General features: G+C 39.6%; 1 protein-coding gene and 1 long non-coding RNA gene across 2 annotated transcripts in view; one reads left to right on the top strand and one right to left on the bottom strand.

Moving 5' to 3' along the window:
- PDGFC (platelet derived growth factor C) overlaps window positions 1-8,739 on the top strand; it is a 101,516-nt gene extending 92,777 nt beyond the window's left edge. The window contains exons 5-6 of the mRNA XM_083457529.1: window positions 5,494-5,711; window positions 6,869-8,739. Of these exons, the coding sequence (XP_083313655.1) occupies window positions 5,494-5,711; window positions 6,869-6,985 (335 nt within the window). The 3' untranslated portion in view covers window positions 6,986-8,739. The remainder of the gene's footprint in view (window positions 1-5,493; window positions 5,712-6,868) is intronic.
- Window positions 8,740-9,643: 904 nt separating this feature from the next.
- On the bottom strand, window positions 9,644-15,230 carry LOC310685489. Its single transcript, XR_014515323.1, has 2 exons — window positions 14,378-15,230; window positions 9,644-12,772 (listed from the first exon to the last, which is right to left on the bottom strand). It is a non-coding gene; the product is annotated as an uncharacterized lncRNA (long non-coding RNA).
- Between the last annotated feature and the right edge of the window lie 1,654 nt (window positions 15,231-16,884).

The following is a 16,884-nucleotide window of genomic DNA, read 5'->3' as shown; positions in this document are numbered from 1 at the left end:
CAGGAGTGGTCCTTTAATGAACATAGTTCTGGCTCATTCAGAATGCCAGTGAATGTATTTGCATTCTTGCCCTTTCCTATGTAATCTGTAGTAGGTGATGGTCACTGCATGGCTTGTTGAAAACCATTTTGTGGTTGAGATCTAGTAGACTGCAATCCTGTACCCACATTGTGGCATAAGCTTCATTGAATTCAGTGGCACTTACTTCCACATATACTGTGATTGTGCTGTGAATGGACTAAAACCCCCTGTACTGTGATCCAGCTAGGCAACTCTTATGCTCCTAAATGCCAATTAAAGCTCTGTTGACTAGTGAAGCAATTAACCTTTCTGGGGGTAGAAAGGGAGAAAGGTAAAATAACAGCTGCATTAAACCTCATGGGCAGATTTATTTAGTGCTGCTCTTCTATCTTATCAAAACAACAGTGGGCAATTAAATTGTTTAACCAGTAGAGTTGAATTTTCATGTTAGAACCTGTTTTCTTACATGAGAGTGGTACTGAAAAAGAGTTTCCTTTCACTTCCCTTTGAATTTAGTTTCAGACTAAATCTGATTTAGCTGTTAGGCACTAACTGCTATAATTTACATGCATTTGATATTTAATGATAGGGAATAGGCAATATTCCTGCCCTCCTCATGCATGATCATGGAGGATAGTCAAGCATAACTATGAAAAATATAGGGTTTTGATAATTGCAAGGATATACTAAGACTGGATCTAGGCAGAATCTTTCAAGAACCTATTTCATTTGTTTGATTTGATCCCTAGAACACAGCATAGATGTCTGCCTCTGTCCTTTTTTGCTTGCAGCATGTAAAATGTAACTACAGTATCCTATGTGTGGACACGCGATAGGATTTATTAAGATTAGAATATTCATTTTCTGTTTATTTATTTATTAGGATTAGAATATTCATTTTCATCTTTCTAGTTTCCCCCCAATATATATATATTTTAAAACCTTAGATAAATCAAAATCCCATCATTGGATGGCATCTACACAAAACCAAATCCAGGAAAACTGTGAACACCCCACCCCAACAAAGAAAACACCATCAGCATAAAACTTTTTAATGAGTTTTAATTGGACACTAAATTAGAATTGCTGTTAAATAAAGACATACTGAGTATAGTCATATCCCTCTTAAAAGGACCACCCTCAGATTGCATTACGAGAGTATGCAACAGCCTAAGGCAGAAAATGTGTCCCATTGAGATGACATGGTATTTGCTGTAGACATTCATAATTGTTGCAGAAATGCAGTGTTTGGTTTTTAATACCATGTGATGCCCTTTTTAAAAATCTCACTAGAGTGGAAAATGTTATTTAACAGAAAATACAACTTCAGCTTTAAACATTATTGTTTGATATAGTAAATAATTTCATAGCAACTATTGTTGGCAGCAGTGAAAATAAACCTGGATGAATTATACTGGGTGTGTGCACCCATCTTTGTTGCAAATGCTGTAGATTTCATTAGTTCCTATTATCCAAGCAATGGATTATATTATGATGCTTCTGGCAGAAACCATAACAAGTTCAGGTCCATACAACATTGTGTTTCCCTAGTTGCGTGTTCAGACCCAGAGACCTCCCCACTAAATAAAGTCACACTTGACTCAAATTTTAGTTTTGGTTTTTGGCAGAATTTAGGCCACAACTTTCTTGATTACAGAAGGTGAGTGGTTGCATAGGCTCTGGTTCGACTAGCTCCCTGCACCCTTGCAGGCAGCGCTGACCCAGGGCACCAGCATAGGTCAGCCAAGGGTGAACACCTGGGTAGGCAAACAGCCGGGAACAGACTATGTTCACCACCCAGATGCCCCCCTGGGGGTTGACCAAACCAGTTGAGTCCTTGGATTCCTTTGACAGAATACCCTTCACATAGGGATGGTGAGACCATTCTCCCAACCCTATCACCTGAACCAGTGTCTATCCGCCACACGAGCACCACACTTGCCGCCAACCACTCACACCTGTAACCAATCCCTTAACCCCACTGACACTGAGCTCAGCCACAAATCATTCCCAATCACAGACAGATGAACCCCATCAAGCCTGTAAAGGGACGCATCATGGAAGGTAATGCCCAGGTGACGGATCACCCAAGGCCAGAACCTTGTTGGCCACTGTGCTCTGCACGCACCTCCAGGCCCTCTCGGTGGCAGCTGGGCATTGGCTACCTCACCACACACGTCGCTGCAACAGCTGCAACCAAAATATTTTGAGTCCAGGAAGAGCTGTCTTCAACTCTTCCAAGTCCTCCTATGTCTGCAGGGTCAGGCCGGGAGCTTCCGGCAAATCGTTCTCTCCCAGCTGCACTACCATCGCCGCAGGCATGCCTTCCACAGCCACCTTCGCCTGCACTGTCGGGAGAAAGGGGACAGAAGCCACTGTGAAAAGGAGGGCAGCGGCAGGCTCTGCAACCGGGAGCCCTCAGGGGCTGAAACCCTGTGGGGCAAGCCCTGCTAGCAAGAGGGAAAGGGAAAGGAAGGGAAAGGGGCCAACTTAAAAAGGGGGGAACAATAAAGAATGAAATAAATAATAGAAAGGTAAATTATAGAAAGTTAAAGAAAAGAAAGATGATGAAAAAATATCACCAAGACGATCCATCGAGGGTAAGTCTCTCTCTCGGTTGCACAGAGGACACGCTGTTTAGCTGTTCCGAATACACAAGCCGAAAGAGGAAGCTCTGGGCACGTGCATGGGTATATATAGGCCCCTCGATCCATTTGGACTGCACCCCATTGGCCAGATTGAACTCAACATCAAGGAACCTACCAATCAGGTGTTGTGGCTATCCAATCTTACCCACCCACAACACAGGAATCCGGTCTCCAGGTCTCACTGCAACACATGCCCTCTTTTAGGGAGGACACGATTTATAAAAGTTCACACAAATACTAATATCAAAATACCTTAATTCTAGCCTTAATAGAAAACCCCTTTCTCTTTCAGTTTGAATGGAATTAGGATAGGGACAGGAGGGATGGTTTTCTTTCAGATATTGCATGCTTTGTCTAATTCAAAAGTCAGCAATACTCCATGGAACTTGTAAGATAGATGCCCATGGATTCAGACTCTTTACATCCTTTAAATCCTATCAAGGTGGAAAGTCCTGTGCCCAGCCACAGATCAGTTGCTACCTCTTTATATCTGGAAGAATGCCATGGTCAAGCTGCACTAAGAGCACAATCCAGGATACCTGCTTTTGGAAGCCTCCTCCAATTGTCCCAGGAGGGTCTGCAACTATGGCTCTTACACTGCCAATGTTCCAGCAGCATAGGGGGCAAAAAGAAGGTTGTTGCAAGTGGGGATCATCAAGGGAAATGAGGCAAAGGAACAACTGCTTCCTTCTCTTCCCATCTTCTGCCCTGGTAGCAGAAGCCTGACAGAGTTTTGGATTTAGTGGTTCCTGTACCTTGAATTATAGTTTTTCTCTGCCCAGTGAGAATATCACCCCTTGGGGTATATTTCATGGTAAGAATAGCATATTCTTAAGAAGTCATCATGATACATACGTTTTTATTTTTCCTGTTTCTATTATTCTGGGAGTTGCGGAGCTCTTAAAGATCTATGACTTTTAGAAGTAGATTAGTAACTTGTTTTTCATTTAGCTACCATGTTTAATGAGGGAGGCAGTCCTTGACCCATTATGCAAGGAGGAAGTTTTCTGCCTTGGAATGAAAGCAAAATCCTGTAAAGGCAAATTCCCAGGCTTCATTGGAAAATAACTGGATAATCAGAAAGTTCTAATACAAACAAACATGCAACTGTTTCCTTCCCACACTTGTAATGAAATACAATATGCAGTAGGCTAGAATCCTGCATGGCAATAAAAGCACCATCATATAGAAGCTCTCTTGTGGATACCAACTGTTAGTTACAATTAACTTTTCATTTTTCATTTTTTCCTATTTTAAGGGCATTGCAAAAAAATAAACCTTATTGCAAATCTTACTAGTTTATTCTTACTAAAGCTTTTTCTGTGTGCCAAAGCTTTTATGTATTCCACTTGCAGAAATTTGTTTTTAGTAATTAGCGTTAGTGACAAACATTTTTATTTGAAGCCACCCAGTCTAAGCATTTCCCTGTTTGGGTTGGATTTGTTTTTCAGGTAATAGCTTTGATTCATGAAGTTACTTTGCCATTGCAAACAACCCTGTGTTCTTTCTGAGGTTTTTCTGAAACGTTCTTTTGACTACTGTGTCAAAGTTGATGAATGAATGGAAGCCCAGTTCAAAGGGTGTTTAAATTTCCAAATTATAATAGGTTTTGTAGCTCAGTTCACTTAATAGATCCATATAACCTTTTCTTTTGGTTAAGTAAACATTGTAAAGGAATACACACACACACACACACACACACACACACTTTTTCAACTAGCCTTATGCCCTACAATGTGTTAGAGCATAGTTTGAGCAAGACAGATATGGGAAAGGCAAAGAGGGATGCAGGAATTTTTTCACTTCAAAGTCTTGATTATACATTCACAATGTGAAACTGCTGGTAACCTATTCATGTAAAGTGTAGTATCATAGAAAGGTGCATATTGTATTATAATAATGTGCTTTGACAAGGTGATGACATCTGGTTTTCCAAATACAAATAGTATAATGCAGTCTGTATATTGGTTTAAGCTCTGTTAAGGTTATTACAATTTTGATAAAATGCATAGCCGAAAAAGCTTAGTTTAACGTTTAGAATATGACTAGCGATCTAATCAAAGTCATGCTGAATTATTAGAGTCAGACAGACAACTGTCAGCTAGATTAAAAGTGCAAAGTGGAAGGAAAGGAGGACCTTTTTCTGCCTCCCCACTTCCACCTACTCTCTGAAGACTGGAGAAGAGACCCTCTTAAGAATGTTAGAGGGTAGGCAGGGGAAAGACTAGACCATGGAGAAAATGAACATAATATTTTAGCTGCAGTTCATTCATTTTCAGCTTTGTATTCTTGTTATATAAAAAAGTGCCTAGACATTCCATTGTTGCGCCCATAACTTAGGTTGAAGGTGCCATTTAGCTCCTAGCTTTTGTATCTCTGTTTCTAACACTGGCCTCAAAGCTGCATGATTCAAGTAAAATCTTGAAACACTCAATGAGAGTGTCTAACCATTTTTAAATGGAAGGAAAGTTGTTTCCTAATTCTAAAAGTTGCAGTTGGCCCTTAGTAATTTGGAGGTTTCCATTCATCCCAGTAAAAGGCTTAACTACTTAGGCAGGTGAACATATACTCAATACTGTGTATTGTGACTTTATAGACCTTAAGACCTATAGAGCTTAACTTAGAAAAACATTTGTGTTACTAGAATTTAGACTTTATGAACTCTGCAATGTAAATCCACTAGTCCAGTAACTCAGTGAAAGGTTTGGCGGCATTGAGGACAGGTTGTTGTCTCCTAAAAACAGCTTGATGTTCTTCACTTGCAGCAGGTATTTTTATTGTTGAAACTTGATGAATAAGTGACAAAAATGTCTGCCTTTTTCAGTTGTAGATCTGAATCTTCTGAAGGAGGAGGTACGAATGTACAGCTGTACTCCACGCAACTACTCAGTGTCACTACGGGAAGAGCTGAAGCGAACAGACACCATCTTTTGGCCACTTTGCTTGCTGGTTAAACGTTGTGGTGGAAACTGTGGCTGCTGTCAGCATGCTTGCAGTGAGTGCCAGTGTGTCCCTACCAAGGTTACCAAAAAATACCATGAGGTATAGTGTTATTTCTTATTTTAAAATGTTTAAAATTTCACACACACACACACACACTAGCAGAATAATTTTATTAGGACAAATGTTTACATTGCAGCAGCTGAGATTTCAAGCCACAAACAACTCTTCAGAGAGGTTATAAAAAAAAGACCTCTCAGCACAGCTGTGGTATTAAGCCAGTGTCATCTCCATTTTTTCATGACCTTTAGGCAAGATATTGTCAACATGTACCCTTCTACTTTAGTGGGCTTTCATACTCCTCATCTCATTTGTTGCTGTTTGCTTGCTAGGAAGATAGCCAGAAAGTAAGTGGTGGTGACAACTGTTGCTGTTCATCCTTGCTGTTGTCACTGCTCATTTGCACATTCCTTCTAGGTGTGCAGAGAGTGGATGTGTAAACATGTGGCAACAGCAAACAGCAGCAGGGTAACACCTAACACCTCCTGCTGGGCCATGGGCCTTGGTGGATGTCCAGTCATGGTCACATTGTGCTTAACTTCAGGTTAAGCTTAAGCTTGTAGGTTGTTTCCATATTAAGATGGCATTGATGAAGCTTTTGCAGACTTGTGTGGATAAGAACTGTGCCTTACACAGCTTCAGTGGAACCTCGGGTTACGTGCCTTCCTCCTTACGAATGTTTCAGGTAATGAGCTCCGCTAACCCAGAAGTAGTTGCCTCTGGTTGCGAACTTTGCCCCGGGATCCAAGCGGATGTCACGCGCTGGTGTCGTGGCAGCAGCAGGAGGCCCCATTAGCGAAAGTGTGCCTCATATGAAGAATGGTTTCGGCTTAAGAACAGACCTCCGGAATGAATTAAGTTCGTAACCGGAGGTGCCACTGTATTGTAATTTTTGGCTTTGATAGAGAACTGCAAGAAGCAGTGAAGAAGCCTCACTGTTTGGGGAATGTGACATATATCAGAAGCATTCAGCAGACCCGCTTCTGTGAACAAGAGACATTCTCACCTTTAGAAGCAGCCTGTGTAACACCCATAGGTGACACACCATGTAACGGTTACCGCATGAGTTTGCGCAGGCAGCATGAGTTTGTCTGTTATGCACTGATGGCTTCCAGTTTACTAATAAGGAATAGATTCTTTCTGACAATGAAGGAACTTGATGGATTTTTAAAAGATTATATTGAACCCTCCTTTTGCAGGTCCTGCAGCTGAAGCCCAGGAGCGGCGTAAAAGGATTGCATAAATCTTTGACGGATGTACCTTTGGACCATCACGAGGAGTGTGACTGTGTATGTAAAGGGAATACAGAAGGATAAAAGGAACTTGGTGTGCTTCTTTTACAGCACGTTCACTCAGTGGCTGATTCTCTTCTGGGGCTTGTGCATTAATCTCCTTCTGTAATCTCAGTTGTCTGCTTTTGAGAATCTTCAGTGTTCAGGACTGACAGTTCTGGGGGAGAAAAAGAAAGAAGAAATCAAACTGAGATGTATGCCATATAACAGCAGTTACCTGAAGGCCCACTACTAAGGATGAACAGAAGGCTTCATTGAGGGATTTCTCTCCCACCCCAATTCTATACCTATGTCTATAGCTATATTTATATCTATATAGAGATATAGATATATAGATATAATATCATCTCTCTTACTCGTATTGAATTTAAAACGTTTAAGTTTTAGAAGTATAGGAAAAGACAGTGCTTAGGCAAGGCCTGGACTCTCCTGGTGGTCTTGCTTCTGCAAGTCTCTTACTTCTGGCTTACAGTTCAGAACATCTGGAATCTCTCTTAACTCGGCTCAGCAACTCCTGTACATTTCAAATCAAAGTGTTAATTGTCCTACAGACTGTCTTACTCTGAGTTAAACTCAATTTTTCACGGATGCAAGTCGAAAAGACTGGACACATTCTCTTGGTTTCTTCCAGTAAAGTGTCTGTTGTTTAGAAAACCTGAATGGTCAGTATAGGTGAGAAAAGAGGAAAGGGTCAGAAACCAAGAAGTGCCTTTATCCTTCTCACTATGACCTGCAAGTATTGCGTTTGTTTATATTTTTTATTGTGTACATTTTTATACTCTTTTTGACAGCATAACTATTTGCTTTTCTAATCTTGTTAAATATATCTATTTTTTGCCAAAGGTATTTAATATTCTTTTTTTATTATTATTGCAGCCTAGATAAACTGCTTTTTCATTTTGTAAGGCTTTGGGATCAGAGTTATAGAAAGGGGGAAGGAAGATAGAATTCTGTTTCTGCAGAGCAAGGAGCTAAAAGGTGCATTTGCACGTAAAAAGATAAACAAGACAGGTTAGTCTGAATTTACAGGTGTGTGTTACTAGCTCCATGATGCTGGGATAAAAAAAGTAAATATATTAGCTGTTAAAGCTCTCTTCATCATAACCTAGTGCCTCAATCCAAATAAGGAGGTATGTGCACAGAAACAAGGTTGCACATACATACATATCACATTTTGCATCAGGGGCAAGTGGCATAATTCTGATAAGCATCATAAGGCAGATGTTCCTTGTCCATACTGCATTATTTTCAATGGATTGGATATTTTTGTGCATTCGAACACGCATTCTGATGCAATAATTTATGCATAAATATCCTTTTTACATGTACTAGTGATGGATTACAATGTGGGTTTCTTCAAAACAGTCATAAATCCAAAACTGAGAGGCCCTAAGCAGATATATTCAGAGTGATGTCCAGTTCAATGGGACCACTTACTTCTTAGTAAACACTTCACTGTTAAATTAGAAGGTGAAAGATCTTGACAAGAGCACCACCACTGCTGTCATTTCAGTGTGTTCTTGCATACATAATAAAATGGGGTCATGAACAAGTCGCACATATTTATTGCTGCAGGTGTAAGGGTTTTTTTATGTTAAGAATGCCAGTTATTTCCTTGTAAAGGGCAGTGGGCTTCCAATATCTTAATGATGTAAAGTACAGTTTTGATAAAATGTGGTTTTGCTGATGTACAGTCTTTATGTAAACCAGCACATTTATCCCACCCTTTGCCCAACTAGGAAAAAGCAGTAAAATATTTTGCTTGTAAAATGCTTTAATACTGTCCAGTGTTCTGTGTTTTTGTGTATTGTTTTATGTATTTAATGATTCTACAAAGTAATGGTGCTCATTGGGAGACAGAAGAAATACTTCCCATATCCCTTAACAGTCCAATCTTCTGAACTTCCATATGCTTGTTAAAGAATAAAAATGGATATCGGAGTAACATTGTAGGAACAGAACAGCATTGTATGGTTCTCATGGAATTGTGGCCTAATACAGGGGCAGCCCCAGTGTGCTACCTCCATCTTTCCTGATCATTGGCCATGCTAGCAGAGTCTGATGGGAGTTGTAGTCCAACAAGATATGAAGGGCATCACATTGGCTAATGCTGTACTAATAAATCGGTATCAGATTAGCATTACAAAATTAAGACATAGCATGGTACTCTTAGAATCTTCATAATTGCACAAACATTTACTTTTGCTCCATGTGCTAGGTGAGCCTTCAGCTTAAAATAATGTTGTTTCCAAAGTTGATTGAATGCAAAGGAGTTTATGCCACAGATTTCACCCATTCCCTGTACTTATACAAAGTACTCATTTAGATATTTACCAATGGTACAAATTCCTAAATGGAAACATACAGAAGGTTGTTGTTGTTGCTGCTGCTGCTGCTTTTATAGTTTATTGTTGCATCTTAATTTTAGCCTCTGTGAAATTAAAACTTTTCAAGAAGACAAAACATCAAGTAGAAATCTTTAGTATTTTATAGTTTTGGGCCCTTAAATGTTTGACTTTTTAGGGTGCATACAAAACCACCTCCCCCCAATCTCCATGCATGATATTGTTGTGTAATGAGTTCTATTTTCCTGCTTACCTTTTTGCTGGTGACAAAATATATCTGGCTTGGAAACAGGCATGGACTTTGGCCCTTTGCTCCATGGGCTTCAGCTTAAAAAAAAAAAAAAAGTTTCCCCCCAAAGCTGATGGAATAAAAGGGTTTCATGCAGTAAATTTTAGCCATTCCCTATACTTATAAGAAGTATTCACCCACACTCCTGGCTTATTACCCCTAGAAAGTTGCCCATATTGAAATGCAGCCCAAGAAGTGAAAAGAGTTCCTGTGTTCAGATGCTAACTGTGTGGAGTGCAGGTTATTTGGTCTTTGTGGTAATCACATATCTAGCCTTCCTCTCTGAGTGATGTTTTGTATTAGAATTAGCTAGAATCTGGTAGTCATTCTTTTCTTGATATGTTTTGCAGACCTCAGTATTTTCACTCTTTTTCGTTCTGTACTCATTATTTTAGGAGGGCTGAACATTTGTCCAAAAAAAGGATGAATGCAGATCAACAGTGGGCTCTTGGTTCAATATATTTACATCTCCATGCAGCTATAAGGTGCCTTTGTCAAAACGTAGAATTCACCCAAATCAGAAATCTGGAGCACATGTTAGTAATGCCAGTGGAGTTTGGAGGGTTATTTTAAAGAAAAAAGAAAGATGTGGTCCAGATGCTGTTCCCATTAATGATGTGTTGTTTAGGATTGACGAGTTGTGCTTTCATTGTTCCAGTGGCCTGTGATGAATTGTTTGATAATTTAAATCATCCCAGTGTCAATATGCAAGTAATATATATGATTTAGCTTTAAAATATCATGGGAAACTATTCCCAGAATTGATGAGTAACAAACCAGCTGATATGGAGAAATATGATACTGAAATGTTTTGAAATATGTGTAGGAGATTGTTGTTGCTCTGTTTTCTGCACCAAGATGAATGCATGGCCATCACAGTGAGCTTTCAGCATTCCTATCTTCAAAACCTATGCCAATTATCAAAATATGATTGTGCAAACCATCATAGACAGATTATATGAAGGCACAATTACAGTGCAATTAATTGCATGTTTATGTGAAAGCAAGTACCAATGTGTTCAGGAAGGTTTACTGCTTTCATTCCCAAAACATTAAGCTACAATGATATTTATATTGGTTAAATACTTGGTTAAAATCCTGAGCACACGTTTACCTAAGGGTAAATTCTATGTAATTTAATGAGTTTTACTTCTGAGTAGACTTGTATAGGATTCAGTTGTTAGAGAACTTAAATCCACACCTTGCTTAAAGGCATTAAAATGAAGGGAGCAGTTCAGTTTTACTGACTTCACTGGAGCTAGACTTGTACCCATTCATTTTGAATATATATTTTAAAAAGTGAATGGCAGTTAAGTATTAAAGATTCTTTTAAAAATGATGTTTAGGTATTAAATGCTGCTATGCATGCAAATGTACCAATTCTACTGGATCGGCAAAAGATTTGTCTGCAGTTTTGAAGACCTGCAATGATATAACTGCCTGCAATACAGTGAAACATTTCTGCAGCATCATCACAATTTCACATTTGGTAATTAACAATTTATTCAAGTGCCCTATCTATTTAGTAAAGTTGATAGACTTCTTTGGGAATGTCATTGTGAAAAGAAGAGTGGAGTTCTAAAATGAGATTATTTCTTCTAAAAATGCTACTTTGTGATCTCCGAGATAGCATAGAAGACAACTTTATATACCCTTTGAATGGATTAAACATTTTTCCCTTGAGAACATCTACATTTTTAGCTTATCTTTGAGGTCTCATCTCTTATTGTCCTTGTACTTGTGCCCTCCCTTTCGTTCCATAATCATGAAGGCCACAGCATACAGCTTTTCCCATGGTTTGAGAAAACTACAAAAATGAGAAAGAAACAATTATTCTTGCACTGTATCTGTTGTTTATGAAAGGCACTAAAACTTAACTGTATCAAAATATTCCATACTGCATTCTCAGGAGAGTAGTTAAAGCAGTCCAGTAATTAAATGCTGCTTATTCCACTTTTTTAGGAAGGAGATTTCAAAAACTTGCCAATTACGTATTCAGGATTGAGTATCAGCATGTGTGCAAAACATGGTACGGTGTAAAGCAGCATGTCCTGAATCCCTGGCCTACCTAGCAGCAAGTCAATATGTCAAGACAAAAGTCCAAGTCTTGGGGTCAAGCCACACAAGCAAAGTCCAGAGGTCAGGAAACACAGTCCATGGTCAATCCAAGTAGCCAAGTCAGAAGTTCAGCAGATACAGTACAGAGCCAAACCTAATCCCTTAGAGGTCCAGGAGCATCCAAGCCAAAGTCCATTAACACAACACCTCAGCTCTGCTTCCCTTTTGTACCTTGCCTTGGGGATTCCAGCATCTGGGCTTGATGAGATATGTGACCCTCACCTGTTCCAAGCCTCCTCCAGCTGAGGAATCCCACCTCTCCTCCTAGAGCTAGCGAGGTCCACCTGGCTAGCTAGAGAGCTGGACTGTGGACCTTTGCCTGCCTCAGCCTCCTAGAGTGCCACTCTCACTGCTCCCTACACCTCAGAGTCCGCTGTGGGGACAGGGATGCCACTAGTTCTGCTGATGGGTCCTGCTTCTCTGGTTCCTGTGCACTGACCTCCACCCCCTCACCAACATCCATCACCCCGTGAGTCTTTCCTTTGCCATCCCCTGCTTGCTCTGGTGTTTCCCAGTCCTAGCTACACCCCTCACCGGGAACCTCTTCCTCATCCCTGTTGTGCTGCCAGTTCATGACACAACATATTTAGCACCATAGTACTTAGCTTTATTTGAAATATTTTTTTGGGGGGTGGGGGGAATTGCTCAAATGTAAATCAATTATCTACATTAGCAATACATAAGCTTAACAGCCAGTGAATGCAGAATTGCAAGAGAAAGCTCTTAGAACAGTTATCAGGTAAGAACAACTTTTTGAATCGGTCAACAATGTTGCAAGTGATCTGCACACTCTTGAATATTTATTTACTTGCCTAAAATGAATTTGCAGCTGTATGTCATGAAATAAATAAACTTTAAGGGGTTATGAATTAGTACTGGAAATTATTTTCTTTCTTTTTTGTTCCTTAACTGGGGAGGGGGGCGACGACAGAATTTGAGTATTCAGTTACCTGGTAATGTTTGTGATCTGATAGCTGCAGAAGGGTTTTCTTCAGTTTTGCTTGCAATATCCTTCTGTTCTGTGTATCTGCTTTGTTAATCATTACTCTAGAGTTAAAACTTAAAGATAAGAATGTGAGATTACAGGGCAGCCACATGATAGTAAAAGACCTGTGCCTAGAAAAATAATCCTTTGTGAAATCACACCTTTATTTTTCAACCTGGCTCAGGTTTCTAGAAGGAAAGATAGTATTTGAACTGTTGCCAATGACTTCCATGCAATTCTGCTCCGAAATGGAAAATGAGAAGACAGAAAACAAAGAAAATATAGGGTGCAATTCAAAACAGTGTTAATCAATTGGATTTTTATTTACTTCAAAAAGTAAGTATTGCACACATATCAGATCAGATACTTTATTCGGCTATAAGCCCACAAGGTAAAACCAATCAATAAATAAAATAGCATTTTACATTCTAAAATATGGATTGCACACTTAGTCTTTTGGTTTTCATTCAGAAGTCAGGAGTTGGAGCTTATGATGGTTTGGGAAATGGTAACCAGTTAGCTGAATTTTCATAATTATCAACATGCTACTCACAGAAATGATCATTGGAAGAATGATTTGATGTACAGTAGGATAGTCCAGTTTGTCATGAGCAAAATCTATGGTTCATGAAGATCAATGACAGAATTGCATTGATTTAATGTACCTTTAAGTAAAGGTAAAGGGACCCCTGACCATTAATGCGTCATAAAAACAGTATTTATCAATGTATGTTTTATTCATTTATTTCATGAAATACACTGCTTGATTGTAAAAATCCTAAAGCGTCTTACAAAAACAATAAAGCAATCAAATAAGAAATAAGAAATATTAACAACAATGAGATTTTGAAAAAGTTAAAATAACAATTGGACAACAATAAACATTTCCATTATTTTTTAAAATCATCATCATCATCATTGAATTTATATACCACCCTATACCAGGAAGTCTCAGGGCGGTTCACAGAAAAGATCAACATAAAAACCACAATATATATAACCAAAATAAAAACAACAACCCAATGACATCTGTGTAGGTATATCTAAACACTTGCATTGCAAAGAGTGTAGCAAAGGTGTCTGTATAATTTCAATAGTTGGGGAGTTCCAAAGTGAAGGTGCTGCCATGCTAAAAGACTGAGTTCTTACAAATGCAGAACGGGTATTTTGTGGCACCTGTATCCACTTTGCCAATCAAAGCAGTCAAGTGGGCATATATGTGGGAAATCTTGTAGGTAAACTGGCCCCGTTGTTAAGGGCTTTATATACTAATAGTAATGCCTTGGACTTGGCATGGTAGAAGATCGGTGATCGGCAGCCAGTGCATATCTCTTGAGCACAGGCCTCAATCCTGTCAACAATCATGCCTTCAGTACTAACTGCAACTTCCAGATCCAATGCAAGGGAAGCTCCACATAGAGCACATTGTACTAATCCAGTCTTGAGGAAACCAATGCATGAACTACTGCGGCCAAGCTTTCCTGGTTCAGTAATTGCCATACCTGTCAAACCAATTGCTGTTGGTCAAAAGCATGTCTAGCCACTGAGGTTATCTAAGGCTCCAGTGTCAGAGCTGGATACAGAAACACCAGCACACTGCAAACCTTGTCCCTTAGGGGGAGTGCAGCCCCTTTCAGGGTAGGCAGTTGACCAATTTCTTAGACAGGGGAATTACTCACCCACAGGGTCGCTGTCTTTCCAGGATTCAAGCTCAGCTTGTTTTTCCTCATCCATCTCACCACTGCATCCAAGCTATGGCCCAGGGACTGCACAGCCTCTCCTGATTCAGAAGTTATGGAGAAAGAGAACTGAGTGTCATCAGAATCCTGATGGCAGCTTGCCTCCAAACTCTTAATGACTACTCCCAGTGGCTTCATGTAGATATTAATCAGCACTGGAGATAAGATAGCATATGAGTTTTCTGGGCCAATGGATATCGGTTTTGTAACAGAGCTTAACTGAAGCCTACATGGATTAGCTTGGGCTGCTTGACTTTTGGAGTGATGTAAAAGTTCACGTCAAGGGTCCAGTCCCAAAACACCCATGATAAACTAGGCCAGAGTTGTGTGGAGTAAAAAGCCTTTCTGTTTTCCTAATATTACTACTGTTGACATTGTAATAGAATTAGGGAGCATTTTCTTTTTAACCTAAAATGAGCATGCCTAGCGTTCTGGTTGAATATTATTTGTCTACATTCATATTTTACAGTATGTTAGAATACTTGAGCTTCGGGTCCTGCTGGTTTTCTTCTTCTCTGAGCCTGGACTTGGGCTTACCAATTCATGCTTGTAGTTTATGGTGTATCTGTACATGGAACTAAGACTCTGATCTATAATGATCAAAGTCTGCAATTCTTGCTTTATATGTAATTGTAGCTACTGCTGCATGGGCGTTTTGTAAACTTGTAACATGAAACACTTTTCTTAATTGAACTGTTCTTATCAGTTTAATATTTGGTGCATTTTCTACTTAGAAAGCTGCTTATTAAATTGATTCTTTGAACACTAAGGGAACCCAGGAGCTCATTTCACCCCCCCCCCTCATCACAGACAAAACAGAGTACGAAAGAGAAAACCAAACTGCAGATATTACTTCTCCTAAAGAAAAGAGGGGGAAATGATTCTTCAAGGGAACATGCTGATAGATTGGCTTAGTTGTTTGTGATAGTTACACGGGGACCTGTGGAATGCTGCACATCGCTGGAGCCTTATGCCATAAAATGCTTCCCTAAGTAGAGGCTTTGGGGAGGCTACAAGGCTGTACATTCCCTTAAGTGAAACATAATAAAAATTAAAAATAACAGAGACAGAAGGGAGGTGTGGAATACCAGGGGAAGAGAAGGCTGGAAGGGCAGAAGAGCTAATTAGGATTAACACAAACCAGGCTAGAAAAGATCCCATGAAGACTAAGGTGTTATTTGTATCAGGAATTTACCTTGGAGGGAAAGAAGGACACTGAAACACCATGCTTGGGTATACTGTTAAGATGAAAGTTAATCACTGCAGGTGATGAGCGTAAAGGTCCACAGTGTGCAAAAAGGGTACGATGGGCAACTTTCAGCTGTCAGGATGGGAAATCTGTGGCACTCTAGATGTTGTCAACTCCCACCAGCCCCAGGCTGCATGGCCAATGATTGGGGATGATGGAAGTTCAACAACATCTGGAAGGCCACCACCATTTGCCTTGCTGCCGCCACTGCATTCTTAGTGCCTGAAGCAATTTCAGTTCCATTCCCTGAAGAAAGACTAAATAGTCTCTTCAGGTTCATCACCTGCAAATGTCATGAGTGTGAGAAAGCTGTAGAGTGTGCTGTATTATTAGGTACAATAATATGTACACTCTACAAGAATATTGGAAAAACAGGGATGCTTCAAGATAACAGCTCCAAACTTCAAGGTGGCCCCATTAAACTAAGCCAGAGTACATGGCTATATCTAACATATAACATGAACTAAAGTAATATTATATTTTGTTACAAACACTACAAACACTGGTTGTCTCAAAAATATTTCCTAGCCTGTAGTCTCAGCTAAGAGCCCATTAATTTGGGACTTGCTCAGAGCTGTTGTCCTGAAACCATTTACTCTGGGTTAATTTAATGGGGCTACCTTGGGTAAATGGTTTGAAGATTACAGCTGCTACCTTGATTCTTAATTGGCAGTAAATCCCATTTGTTTCCATGGAATTGACTTTTAAGTACGTGTGCTTAAGATCACAGTCAAAGAAAGTCATTCTGTCTTTCAATGTATTATATCTCTTGGTGATTATTAGTGAAGAATGAACAATGAAAAACCACCTGTAATCTAATTGCTATAAATGATATAGTTCTTACAACACCTGGTCGCTTTTTTTGGCCTAGAAAGTAAAGATTACCAAAGCAAATCCATAAATCCAACAAGCATTAACTCAAGGTTTGGGCATGGCTTTGATCTGTCAAACCCCACCTATGTTGCTTCTCTTTATAACAAAATATATATTGTGAAAAGTAGAATAGCTTGTGAAACAAAAGGGAGGGGGAGAAATTACTGTAAAGCCATGATGGATGGTCAACGGCTGTGGCCAGCCATCTCTTCTAATGTGTTTGGTCCTCATTCCATTCGAATAGCATTCATGCTTCAACAAAAGTCCTGAAAGGCGTGTTAAAATATCCGCTAAAGATATTTGGACTTGTTTAGAAATGCACTTA

The sequence above is a fragment of the Podarcis tiliguerta genome (assembly GCF_965153285.1).
Source record: "Podarcis tiliguerta genome assembly, chromosome: 9".
NCBI lineage: Eukaryota > Metazoa > Chordata > Lepidosauria > Squamata > Lacertidae > Podarcis > Podarcis tiliguerta.
This window is presented reverse-complemented; position numbering and strand designations above follow the sequence as displayed.